Source organism: Cyclopterus lumpus, chromosome 14, assembly GCF_009769545.1.
Source record: "Cyclopterus lumpus isolate fCycLum1 chromosome 14, fCycLum1.pri, whole genome shotgun sequence".
Taxonomy (NCBI): Eukaryota; Metazoa; Chordata; class Actinopteri; order Perciformes; family Cyclopteridae; genus Cyclopterus; species Cyclopterus lumpus.
The window spans coordinates 3400620-3413026 of record NC_046979.1 but is presented as its reverse complement, the minus strand read 5'-3'; the positions used below and the strand labels follow the sequence as shown (position 1 = coordinate 3413026).

The window sequence follows — 12407 nt, the reverse complement described above, 5'->3', positions numbered from 1 at the left end:
ACAGGCGAGCAAACAAAAAGGCTACAATGTTAGCATAGCCTAGCATAGCCTAGCATAACCTAGCATAACCTAGCACCGATCGAACCAACCTTTTTTTTACGGACAGACCCGATGAAACACGAGTTTTAAAAAAAGAGACTCAATTCAATTTGTTTATCATATTCTATTGTGTAGCTTCATATTCTTATTTTGTATTACGTCTTCTACTACTAGATTCACTTTCTCGTTCTCTTTGATTGGAAAAAAAAGCGCAAAAAAATGGCATCCCAAAAATATGCAATGGATGACGCACCTCGTGAAATATAATTTGTAGTCATTTCTCTCTTTTCCGTGCTATATTTTTATGTTCAGGGACAATTTCATCGAGCGCTGGCTTTCACACTTTCTGAATGAGCCATTTAACCTTTTACCTTTTATTTAACTCCCCGGTAGCAGCTCCGTTTACTCCGAGGGCGTTTGAAAACATCTCTGTATTTTTATTTTCTATTAAACCCCTCTTTAATATGTGTGTGCGGCTGATATTTACACAAACAGCAGCGAGGTTTGACCTTCGTTCACGATTACTCGTCGGCAAGAGAACGTTGTGAGAACGTTGTGAGGACGTTGTCTATGTCTACATGCACACGGGTGCTCCACTGTTATCTCGGATATGACAATATGTCCGAATGGGGGCAAATTCCAAATGCCGTTATCATTCTGGTTTATTATCACCGAGCCAGTTTGTGGACCGTTTTGAAGCCTTGAGTTTCGGCCTTCTGGCAGACGACATGCAGACGGGGCGAAGATTTAAAAAAAAAAAACTTCTGTCGTGATGTTTGTCATTTTATAAATCAAGATTTTTAATTTGAAATATAACAAAAGGGAAATATCTGCTTTAGTCTAATGCAGCGAATGAGCTCCCTGAGTAATGACTTTCATCACATGGATGCAGCAGCTCAGTAAATCAAGTTGTTTATCTGCAGCTTTGACACACCCAGAGAAGTCCTCTGGGACCATGAACTCATGTTTACTGAGGGAATAAATCAAGAGAGACTTCTATACAACCAGAGGAGTCGCCCACTGGTGGTCAGGAGAGAGAATGCAGCTTTAAGACATGAAGCATAGACTTCTATACAACCGGAGGAGTCGCCCACTGGTGGTCAGGAGAGAGAATGCCGCTTTAACACATGAAGCATGGAGTTCTATACAACCGGAGGAGTCGCCCCTGGTGGTCAGGAGAGAGAATGCAGCTTTAAGACATGAAGCATAGACTTCTATACAACCGGAGGAGTCGCCCCCTGGTGGTCAGGAGAGAGAATGCAGCTTTAAGACATGAAGCATAGACTTCTATACAACCGGAGGAGTCGCCCCCTGGTGGTCAGGAGAGAGAATGCAGCTTTAACACATGAAGCATAGACTTCTATACAACCAGAGGAGTCACCCACTGGTGGTCAGGAGAGAGAATGCAGCTTTAAGACATGAAGCATAGACTTCTATACAACCGGAGGAGTCGCCCACTGGTGGTCAGGAGAGAGAATGCCGCTTTAACACATGAAGCATGGAGTTCTATACAACCGGAGGAGTCGCCCCCTGGTGGTCAGGAGAGAGAATGCAGCTTTAAGACATGAAGCATAGACTTCTATACAACCGGAGGAGTCGCCCCCTGGTGGTCAGGAGAGAGAATGCAGCTTTAAGACATGAAGCATAGACTTCTATACAACCGGAGGAGTCGCCCCCTGGTGGTCAGGAGAGAGAATGCAGCTTTAACACATGAAGCATAGACTTCTATACAACCGGAGGAGTCGCCCCCTGGTGGTCAGGAGAGAGAATGCAGCTTTAAGACATGAAGCATAGACTTCTATACAACCGGAGGAGTCGCCCCTGGTGGTCAGGAGAGAGAATGCAGCTTTAACACATGAAGCATAGACTTCTATACAACCAGAGGAGTCACCCCCTGGTGGTCAGGAGAGAGAATGCAGCTTTAACACATGAAGCATGGAGTTTTATACAACCGGAGGAGTCGCCCCCTGGTGGTCAGGAGAGAGAATGCAGCTTTAACACATGAAGCATGGACTTCTATACAACCGGAGGAGTCGCCCCCTGGAAATGTGAAACAGACTTGAATATTGCCACGCCGAGCTTTTTAATATGGCAACATATCGATTATTGTATCAATATCGTGATACGAGACTGGATATCGTCTTAGATTTCGGATATCGGGATATCGGGATATTATCACTTATTATTTGCCTTTTACACTTCATTACATTCATATTACTGCTGATTATTTATCAGTAACGCACTTGTGTAAAATATCGTGTGGTGGGCGTGACCCAACACGAGATAGATTACAGGGGAGCGGCTTAGAGAAATAAGACCGATCAATGTGTCAGCTCCTCTCTTAAGTGCTGAAAGTAATCCGGAGTGATTTACAATATTGACCAGGAGGAAGGCCTTCGCCCGGATCCCCGTCTCCAACGGGGGTCTGATGTAACCGTCCCCCCGGGGGCGCATCAGTTAATGGAAAGCAACGTGACCCTCGTGAACATCGTAGGGGCCATTGAGAAAAAAACGTTGACGTGCTACATAAATTGCCACGGACACGTTGACCTTTTTTTTTGGAGAAATTGTGGATTTTTTAAAGGAGGTACAATGGATTAAGTCTTTCCTGTCTTTCTTAAGGGCATCTCTAAGGGGAGATGGTATAGGTCATGAAGACTGGAAACAGCTGGCCTGCCCCCCCCCCCCCCCTAATCCTGCACAGGATAAGCCCATTAAGACAATGATGGATGCATTATATCCAAGTATAAGTATGAGTATAAGTATAAATTCCCATCATAGCACAACCAGATGTTGGAATATGGTCTTTTTTTTCCTGGAATGCCGCATGTTTCTATTACAAATATGTTGAAAAATGAACAAATATTTTGATATTCACTTGCCCGACCAGAGGTATTATAAATGTCCCAGATATATTTCTTTTAATTAAATCAAATAAAAAATTAAAAAAATGTAATTAAAAAATAAAAACATACATTTTATTTAATTAAATAGAGGGAACCCTGTCAAACAAACCATTTGTCCTCAAAAAATTTTTTTTTAAATTCACTCACCAAAACTCGATCCCCAACTCGAAGATCCTTATCCCCGCCTTTCTTCACCGAGCCCTTCACCGACCCGCTGTCCGACATGTTGGACCCGGACTCGTAGCCCGTTTTCACCGCGCTGTTGAGCAGGCACTCTCTCAGCGGCACCACCACCCTCTGGCCGGGGTGGACGCCGTTGCCGCCGTTGCCGCAATTGCCGCCGTTGCCGCCGTTGCCGGCCTGCTGAGTCTGATTCTGCGCAGAGAGCGAGTCGGTGTCGCTTCCCTCTCCGACCGGCTGTCGGGTGAGCTTCGAGGGGCGCGTGAAGATGCCCTGGAGGGGCTGGCACTCGAAGTAGCGCACGCCGCCCACGGACCCGTCGTTCTTGCCAACCAGGTCATTGAGTATCACGCCGGCCCACTGTCCCGGGGCGAACTGGGTCTCCCCTAGGTAGGCAATAACCCCAAGCTTGACACCGTTGACCCAGACCTGCTCGCCCACCGTGTAGTCCCCCAAAACATCGTCGCCCTCTTCGGAGATTTTCGTCGGGGTGGTGGGCTTGAGCGGAGCGTCTGGAGATTGAAAGAAGAGGAGAAAAAAAAAAAACAGGTGCATTTTTTTTTTTACTTTTCGTGAAAGTGGAATTGAAACAAAAACTAAACGCATGCAAAGCGTCCCGGGGAATTAAAACGGCGTCACGGTCTGCTGGACGGGCCGAGTTGTAAACACTGCGTACATCGTGAGGTCATTGCTATTCCTCCCCGTTTGACCGCGTCACGGTCGGACCAAAAAGAAAAGAAGAAAAAGGAGAAAAGCTCGCAGCGCAACAGTGCAGTTTCTGCAAGATTAGGCGTTAATCTAATTCCTTTTTCGGGGGAAAAAGTGGGTCAGAGAAGACGGTATCCGTGATGACCTCCGCCGTGACATCGCACCGCTAAGACACACATTGTGCCGGATTGTTTCTTCTTCTCTTTTAAACTGAGCCAGTATGTATTAAAAAAAAGCCCTGTGGTTATCCGTGGGCAGGAACGGGGTTGGTGCCAGGGCCGTCTCCCCGATCCCCCATCCCCCCCCAGGGGAGAGGGCCCCCGGGGGCCACAATAGCCGTGCTTTATGCCTCGACTGCTCCCATATGTTGTGAGACGCGTTCGGCTTCGAAATAAGGTTCAGCTCAAACTGGTGGAATAAAGATACCTGCACACGTACATCGATGCAGAGAACACTTTATTGTTGACGTCTTAAGGTTTTAAATGTTCTCTGTCCACATTTTGCTCTGTTGAACATCACAATGATCAACTGATTGATGCTCAGCACCTCCATTGATCAGTGATGTGTCCAGACGGACGTCGCCGAGAGCAAACTGCCACACGGCATCAGCGTCGGCCATAAGTCGCTCTGTTTTTGACCCACATCTGCAGCTGGATGCACAGCTGGATTATGAAAAGCACCTGAGAAACCTTCCTGTCAATGCTAACGATTATTATTTAGAATACCTTTAACGCTGGCAGACTGTTTGGGTTTTTATAATTCAAAAAATATTTTTTTTAAACTACAAGCCAAGATTTCGGAGTATTTATAATTCTCCGTGGTCAAATAAACTGCACTATAAAACCATGAAACGGTACCCTGGGTGCACCCCCTTACAATGCTAAAATAGCTGAATCTACATTACCATTTTAATACATTTACGCTATTTTCATTACCTTTCATTGTTTCTAGTCGGCTGCCCTAACGAATTAGATTGGAGGATGGAAGGAGCGCAGCTTCTGATTGGTCGAGACGTGAAGCACAACACACCCAAGTGACGGTTAGCCGATCGTTTTCTGAACCCTCATGCACAGTGAAAAGGGGGGGGGGCAGGAGACAAACAGGCGAATTGTCACGTGATCCGGCAAGACCCGGAGCGGCGTTTCTAACCGACCTCGGCCAACTCGTGATTTCGGGTTGCCTCGGCAACGGCAGAGCCGGGGCAAAAGGATCCTCGGCAGAAGGGAGGACTGGAAACACAGCCCTCACTTTCACTATTGTGCTTGGCCACCTCCCACCACCGTCTGAATCCCACTATTCATCCGCTCTGCACAATGAAACCTCCACAGCTTCGTCCCCTCCCCCCTCCCCCCTCCAATTACCCCCCTCCCCATCTCACCCTACTTTGGTTACACACCCACCTCTTTCTCTGGCCTCTTTAACTCTGCCTATTTATGATCACTTTCCACAATGTTCTTTTGGTTTTAAACTGGGCCCATCAAGGCCGATACTGTGTTGTGTCTCCGGTGGCAGCTGTGTGAGGTCGAGAGCAGCGAGCACACCGACAGATGGCCGAGGGTTGAGAGCTCGATTGTTTTTTAGGACTTTTGATCCGTTTGTTGCCTTCGGATTGGACCAGTGGTTCAAGGTGAAATGATCTTTTTAGACACAAAGGAAATCCACGGCCACAAGTCAACGTTGAAGAGACACAACAATACACACCTTTCAGATGTTTTCTATGTTTCACCAATTTAGTTGTTTTTTTGTTCTAACTTTCTGTATTTCCAGTCTTTGTATTTGGTTAATTTTGCTTCCTGCTGCCAAGTTACAGGAGGTCCTGTAATTCTCTCTACTGACCACCAGGGGGCGACTCCTCTGGTTGTATAGAAGTCTACGCTTCATATGTTAAAGCTGCATTCTCTCTCCTGACCACCAGGGGGTGACTCCTCTGGTTGTATAGAAGTCTATGCTTCATGTGTTAAAGCTGCATTCTCTCTCCTGACCACCAGGGGGTGACTCCTCTGGTTGTATAGAAGTCTATGCTTCATGTGTTAAAGCTGCATTCTCTCTACTGACCACCAGGGGGTGACTCCTCTGGTTGTATAGAAGTCTATGCTTCATGTGTTAAAGCTGCATTCTCTCTCCTGACCACCAGGGGGGTCAACTCCTCTGGTTGTATAGAAGTCTATATAAATGACAGTAAACATTGTAAACATGAGTCTCAATCTCTAGTTTCAAGATGGCGACGGCCAAATGGACAAACTCAAAGCTTCAAAACATCAGTCCGTAAACCAATGAGTGACATCACAATGACTACGTCCACTTTTGATATACAGTCCGAATATGAGCGCCTTTTGCCTTCAGTAACATTATCTAGAAGAACTGTTTATTAACTATTACGGGATGCACCCAAAGGATCCAGAGGACTTCTCTGGGTGTGTCAAAGCTGCAGATAAACAACTGATTTACTGAGCTGCTGCATCCATGTGATGAAAGTCATTACTCAGGGAGCTCATTCGCTGCATTAGACTAAAGCAGATATTTCCTTCCTTTGTTTCTGAGAATTAATTTCCCTCAAAATTCAGTAGTCACATTTAAATCTTGATATTTTTTAAGAATACCGTTTGTTACACAGCTTTTGTTTTAAAGCTGCTCTATTCAAATCCCCTCATTAAGCATGCCATTGCAAACATGTAGATTTTCTCACAGACTTCTATACAACCAGAGGAGTCCTGCAGCCTGATACGGTACGATGTTGCTTTAGGGCGGGGCTACCTTGGGATCGACGGACCTCTGCCATGAGCCATGCACTCCCGTCTCTACGTCACGCCTCCACAGTCCAAATACGGTCACTTCCTGTTGACCGGTTGCAAAAGAAAACACAAGATGGCGACGCCCTGATCGCCAAACTCAAGGCTTCAAAAACATCAATGCGACAAACCAACGGGCGACGTCCGCTTCTATATATATATATATATATATATATATATATATATATATATTACTGTATATATATATATATATACTGTATATATAGATATATATATATATCTATATATCTATATATAGATATATATATACGGTCTGTGGGTGTTAATGAGCCACGGATGTGTTTACAGCTTGTTTGCACACACATAAAAAAAAATTAATAATTAAAGAATGCAAATGACCAACATTAAAAAGCAAGTGGAATGACATAAAGTGGTATTTTTTTTGCATATGCGAGCTGTGAACAGACAACTGGCAGCAGCTGCACGTCTCCGACACCGTGACCGAGACATTTTCTGTGGAGAAAGTCGCCGCCGAGCCCGCAGGAGACGTGGCGGCGCATGACAGCTCTGTTATTTCCACTTCAAAGGCAGCTCTCCGACAAACAGCTTCCTCTGGACGGTGAAACCGTCATTTAAATTTCAGCAAAGTAAAGTCTGCCAACGTCAACGTCGTGGCCCCCCCTTTCTCACGAGCCGCCCAGATGTAAACCAACAAACAAGGAGGGTTGAGATTTGGAGGCCGGGCCACTAATCCCTCCCATCGGGGTCTTTTGTTTATCTCCCACCGATATCTTATTACGGTCTAATAGCCAACTTTCGGAAATCAAGAGGGATATCTTTGAGAAGAATAAAGTAATCATTAAGGTTTGATTTCATTTGTATGGCAAGCGGATATATTAAAGATCAACATGATTTACGTTAAAGTTACTGTGAGGAACTTTTAACTGGTTTCCAAATGATTACTAAATGATCAGTAAACAAGACCGTCGGAGAGAGAAGGGTGCCTCTTTCTATAAAGTTATTCCTGATCCCCGTCACCTGGTCCGATTCCAGGTTCACCAGAAACTGCTGGAGACCCAGTTCGTACCGCTGGACCCCGCTGCAAGGAGAATCAGAACCAGGACTGAGAGGAGCAAGCTGTCGGACCCTCGTGCTTGGAAACACTACCGCTTTGGTCCACAGGGAGTGCCAAAATCAACACGAAATGAAAGTTCCTAGTGGTAATTTTAATCATAACTGCAAAGAATTCACAACAAGTGTAACCTTTGTATTTAAATGAGGTTAATTAAATAAGCTTTAAGCCATGTAAGTGGTTTCCCTCTGTCTCCAGTTTTACACTAAGCTAAATTAAGCTATGCTAAGCTAACACTGCTGCTGGCTAACAGATTACATTTAGTATTCTCTTGGCTCTTTAATTAATGTTTTTAAATTGTATTTAAATGCCCTTTTAACATGCTTTTATTTAGCTTTTCGTTTGTCTTGCTGAAGAAATAAACTTAATTGCTAAATAGTTGGCAATTATTCTTCTTTCACGAGTTGACTAATTGCTGCAGCTGTAATAAAGAGTAATCCTGTTCACATGTGACCTGGAGTAGGACACCAGTGCACTAAATGCATTATAAACACTGTAAATGAAACACTTCCTGTGTTTTTTCCCCCCCTGAAATTCCTCAGTCAGCATGAACCGTGACCCACTTGTAGCCGCCTCCGCCGACCGTCCTCCCATACGCCGACGACAATGTGGCGTTCACTGGGAGCTGGGAAAGCGTGAGGCTGTAATTTAGCAGAAAACGGAGCCAACATGTGCGTGTGGAGCTGCTGTCATGTGGGCTAAAACCGGAGAGGATAAACAGTGCGGCCGCGTTTAAGAGTGAGAACAGCTGTGATTACTTTTTTGTTTTTTTGTTGCAGGCAAAAGGGGGTTGTGTTTTTCAGAAAAGTCCAATTTTGGTTAGTCCGGGGTTTTTCTCTTCCCAGAAGCTGCGTCCACATCTCACCTTTTCATTTCATATTTCAGAGCATTAGCTCGTCTCTCGGTTTTCTTTAGGTCTTCCCCTAAAAGAAGGAACATGTCGGCCGGTGCAACCGCGAGGCCCATTGGTGCGTTTTTAAATGGACAACAATGCTATTGGAGGAGATACATCAGGCCTCGGATACGACTAAAACCAAGAGCTGTGTTTGGGTCATAAAAACATATTTCCCTGAGAGGCATTCTGTGAAAAATCACCAACACTTAACGGCGTAAACACAGTTATATAAGTTATTGGTTTATCCGTGAAAACGGCCATAAAAAATAAAATAAAAACAAGCTGAAAGACGCTAAACATTTAACTGTAGGAGCTGCACGCTCATGGTAGAAACAAGATGTTCTTATCGTCATGATTATTCGTTGATTTTAGGGACTAAATATTTTTCATGCACTTTCACAATTCAACAAACAGAGCTGTGCTTTTCACTTCCATGTTGCGCAACATCAACATAAGAATTTCAATCACGTTTCTCTTCGCCTGAATTCGGTGCATTTTAATGTCGCCCGAGCTACACAGGATATGACTCTTCTACGAGGCAACACATTCAGAAGGGTTTTTCCCAGGCCGTCGCTGCAGGGTACGCCTGCAGAGGCCTTACATCCATCCCAAAAGTGAATCCAAAACATCTGGATTAGTTTTAGGAAGCGCTTGGTTTGATATGCGTCGTAGGTTTTCTCTGAGCGGAGCATTTTAAAACGTCAATATCACGGTTTATGGTCTCAATCTCTAGTTTCAAGTCTTCTTCAATACAGCGTGATGTTCATTTAGTAAAGTATGGTCCATTTAGAGTCAAACAGACCATAAAGCAGGGGGTGATTTAGGGGTGGGGCTACAAGGTGATTGACAGGTCTCTACCAGAGACCTACGTCGCTCCTCCTCAGTCCAAATATGGTCACTTCCTGTTCACTGGTTGCAAAAAAACCAAGATGGCGACAAACCAGCGGGTGGAATCATGACGACTACGTATTACTATTAAAAAAAAGTTGCATTGGAGAGCTACAAATAAATACACCGGAAATATGAAGTTAAAAAAACACTGTGTGTGTCTGTGTTTGTGTGTGTTTGTGTGTGTGTGTGTGTGTGTGTGTGGTGTGTGTGTGTGTGTGTGTGTGTGTGTGTAATCTAAAGCAGCTGTGCTCTCCTGAGTCATTAACGGTAATAAATGGTCTGAGCCACTTCCGTGATGAGAGGAAATAGCCGGATGCATGAAAATTCCTCGTGTTTCTTTCCTCTGGGGGGGGGGTCAGGAGGTGGAGGAAGTGACTTACTGTCTTTCGGGACGGGGCTGGAGGTTCCCCCCGCTGACGTCCTCCCCACTGGGCTGGAATGCTTGGGCCCCCGGCCAGGGATCTTCAGTCCGCTGGACTTGAGCATGTTCATTCTGCAGAGCGCTCCTCTTCCTCGGTGACGAAGGCTCGGGACGAGGCACTAGATGGGGGAGCGGTGGCCGCCGCTCTCCATGGTTATCTGTCGGGAAGTGGGCGTCATTAATACCCCGGGGTGGGGGGGGGGGGGGGGGGGTGGGGGGGGGGGGGGGGGGGGGGCGCTTATGTGACACCCGGCCCTGTACGGAGGGGCCGTCCAGGTCGGGGCAGACCGACCGTCCCCCCCCCCCCCCCCCTCCCCCCCCCCCCTTGGGAACAAGAGCATGTGTGAGATGACAGGGCGTAAACATGTAAACAACGCCACATATTTATAAAAGGTTTTAAAAACATTTTTAGGCAATTTATTATTATTTTTTTATCTCATCGTGACTTGGTTATGTCGTGCATACTTTTAGGATTTGTGAGCGGCCCAACATGGGGGTCGGAGACCCGCCGAGGAGTCACTGGATGAATCTGAGCGGTCGGAATGGATAAAAACATAAGAATACAAGACCTTTTTTTTGTCTTGTTTTTTCCCCATATTTCTCTTGACATCTGAAATCCTTCACATGAAACTGTTTTGGTTGAACTCGCAGCAACACGATGGGCCATAAAACGTCATAAGTTAAACTAAAAATGTTTTCTAAAACTTAGAAGAACCCTCGGTCCTTTCATTTAAAGTCTCCTTTCCCAATTTACTTTAAATCATATTGACAAAAAACACAAATAATCAAATAAGGATTTGTTTACATTTATAAACGTGACAAATAATGTCCATTTTCTCAGACTTTTATTCTAATTTTTTCCCTATTTTTCTTGTGAAATATTGGGTACTTCTTCCTATTACATGCTGGTTCTAAAAACAATATCTCTGTTTATGTTATACTCCTGACTCATGGCCATAAAACATGAAAAGAGGCCACAAATTACAGAAAAATGTTAGAAGATCTATAACTATAAAGCAGTATGCAGCTTTTATTAATGTGTATTTATGGTCTTCATTACTTAACTCAACAACATATAGCGACAAAAAAAAACATGTTCACACTGGGATTTGTTTACATTCAGTGTGACATCCTCCAATAACACAGAGGAGTACATGCATCCCAGAGAATTCATAACGACCCCCAAATATTGAGTCATGGCGCCACTAATCAATAGAATAATAATATATAGAATATAGGAATCAATGCGGGTGGCCAAGTGGAGCGTGGCCTACAACAAGGCCATTAAGAAGATATGATTCTGTTACAGCCGACAACAAACAAACAACATCAGGATTTATAATTTTCCATATTCAACCCCCCTTTTTTTTTTTTTTTTTTTTTAAAGAGTCACTCCTTTTGGCTATACGAGGCCCTTGAGCGATGTGGTTTTCACCCCCAGCTTTCCTTCATGTGGGCCCGGATTCATTTTGTCGACACCTCGGTGCGAGTGGAGAATGATGAGGAGGAGGAGGAGGAGGAGGAAGAGGAGGAGGATGACAATGCGCACCACCTCAGCACAACACATGCACCACAACGCCAGTTTCATCCATTGTTGTAGCTACTGCGGCAACGTGGTCCACACTGCCCTTCAGTGAAACCCCCCCTGCTCCTCTGCCATACATAATAATAATAATAAAAGCACATTAATAGAGGGAAAACACTCACCTTTCTGTGTGTGTGCGTGTGTGTGTGGGAAGGGTCAACTTTCGTCTCTCTCGCCGGGGGGAAAGGGGGGGGATTAGTGGTTGCCACTCCCTGGGATGCAAATATGGATGCTGAGCAGAGGAAGGGAAAAAAAAAGAAGCGTGGAAAAGGGAGAGTCAGCGTGGATCAGCTGGGCGGTGATGGGCAACGCAACGGGCCGGTGCACCGGCGGCGGGGTTGTTTTTTAGTCGCGGTTGAGCTGCCGGTTCATTGTCTTTTCTTCTTCTTCTCCAGGAAACGAGCTAGTATTTTTTTTTTTTTTGTGGGGTATTTTTTTAACACTTGCACACGGGTCCACCGGCGGAAACGCAGCATCAGCAACACACACACACACACACAAACACACGCACAAACACACGCACACAAAAGAAAGAACGCTTCTGTCGCCTCGGCTCTCAAGTCTCGGACTCCGATTCTCTCTCCCCTTTTTTTTCCTTCCGGCTTCTCCTCGCCGCTGCCCCCGTATGAATGAGTGGCTCAGCCTCCCTCTCTCCTGACTGAACAACAAAGGGGGGCTGGGATTGAGGCGCAGCCTCCTGGGGGAAGAGGAGAGGAGCGAGGCAGGCGACTCCGGGCTGGCGCTTCCTCCGTGACGTGGAGGAGGTGGATTTAAAAACCAGAACCCCCCCCCCGCGCGTGCTCATCGGGGTCCAAAACTCATCACTCGCAAACCGCACGCGACACATTCCAATCATTAGTGCTATTTTGTGTGAGTGAGTGTGTGTGTGTGTGTGTGTGT

The 12407-nt window shown here is 45.5% G+C and overlaps 1 protein-coding gene across 1 annotated transcript in view; it reads right to left on the bottom strand.

Moving 5' to 3' along the window:
* Positions 1 to 12407, bottom strand: part of clip2 (CAP-GLY domain containing linker protein 2) — a 39456-nt gene that overhangs the window by 16857 nt on the left and 10192 nt on the right. The window contains 3 exon segments of the mRNA XM_034551100.1: positions 3093 to 3637; positions 9882 to 10080; positions 11630 to 11739. Coding sequence (XP_034406991.1) covers positions 3093 to 3637; positions 9882 to 9993 — 657 coding nt within the window. The 5' untranslated portion in view covers positions 9994 to 10080; positions 11630 to 11739.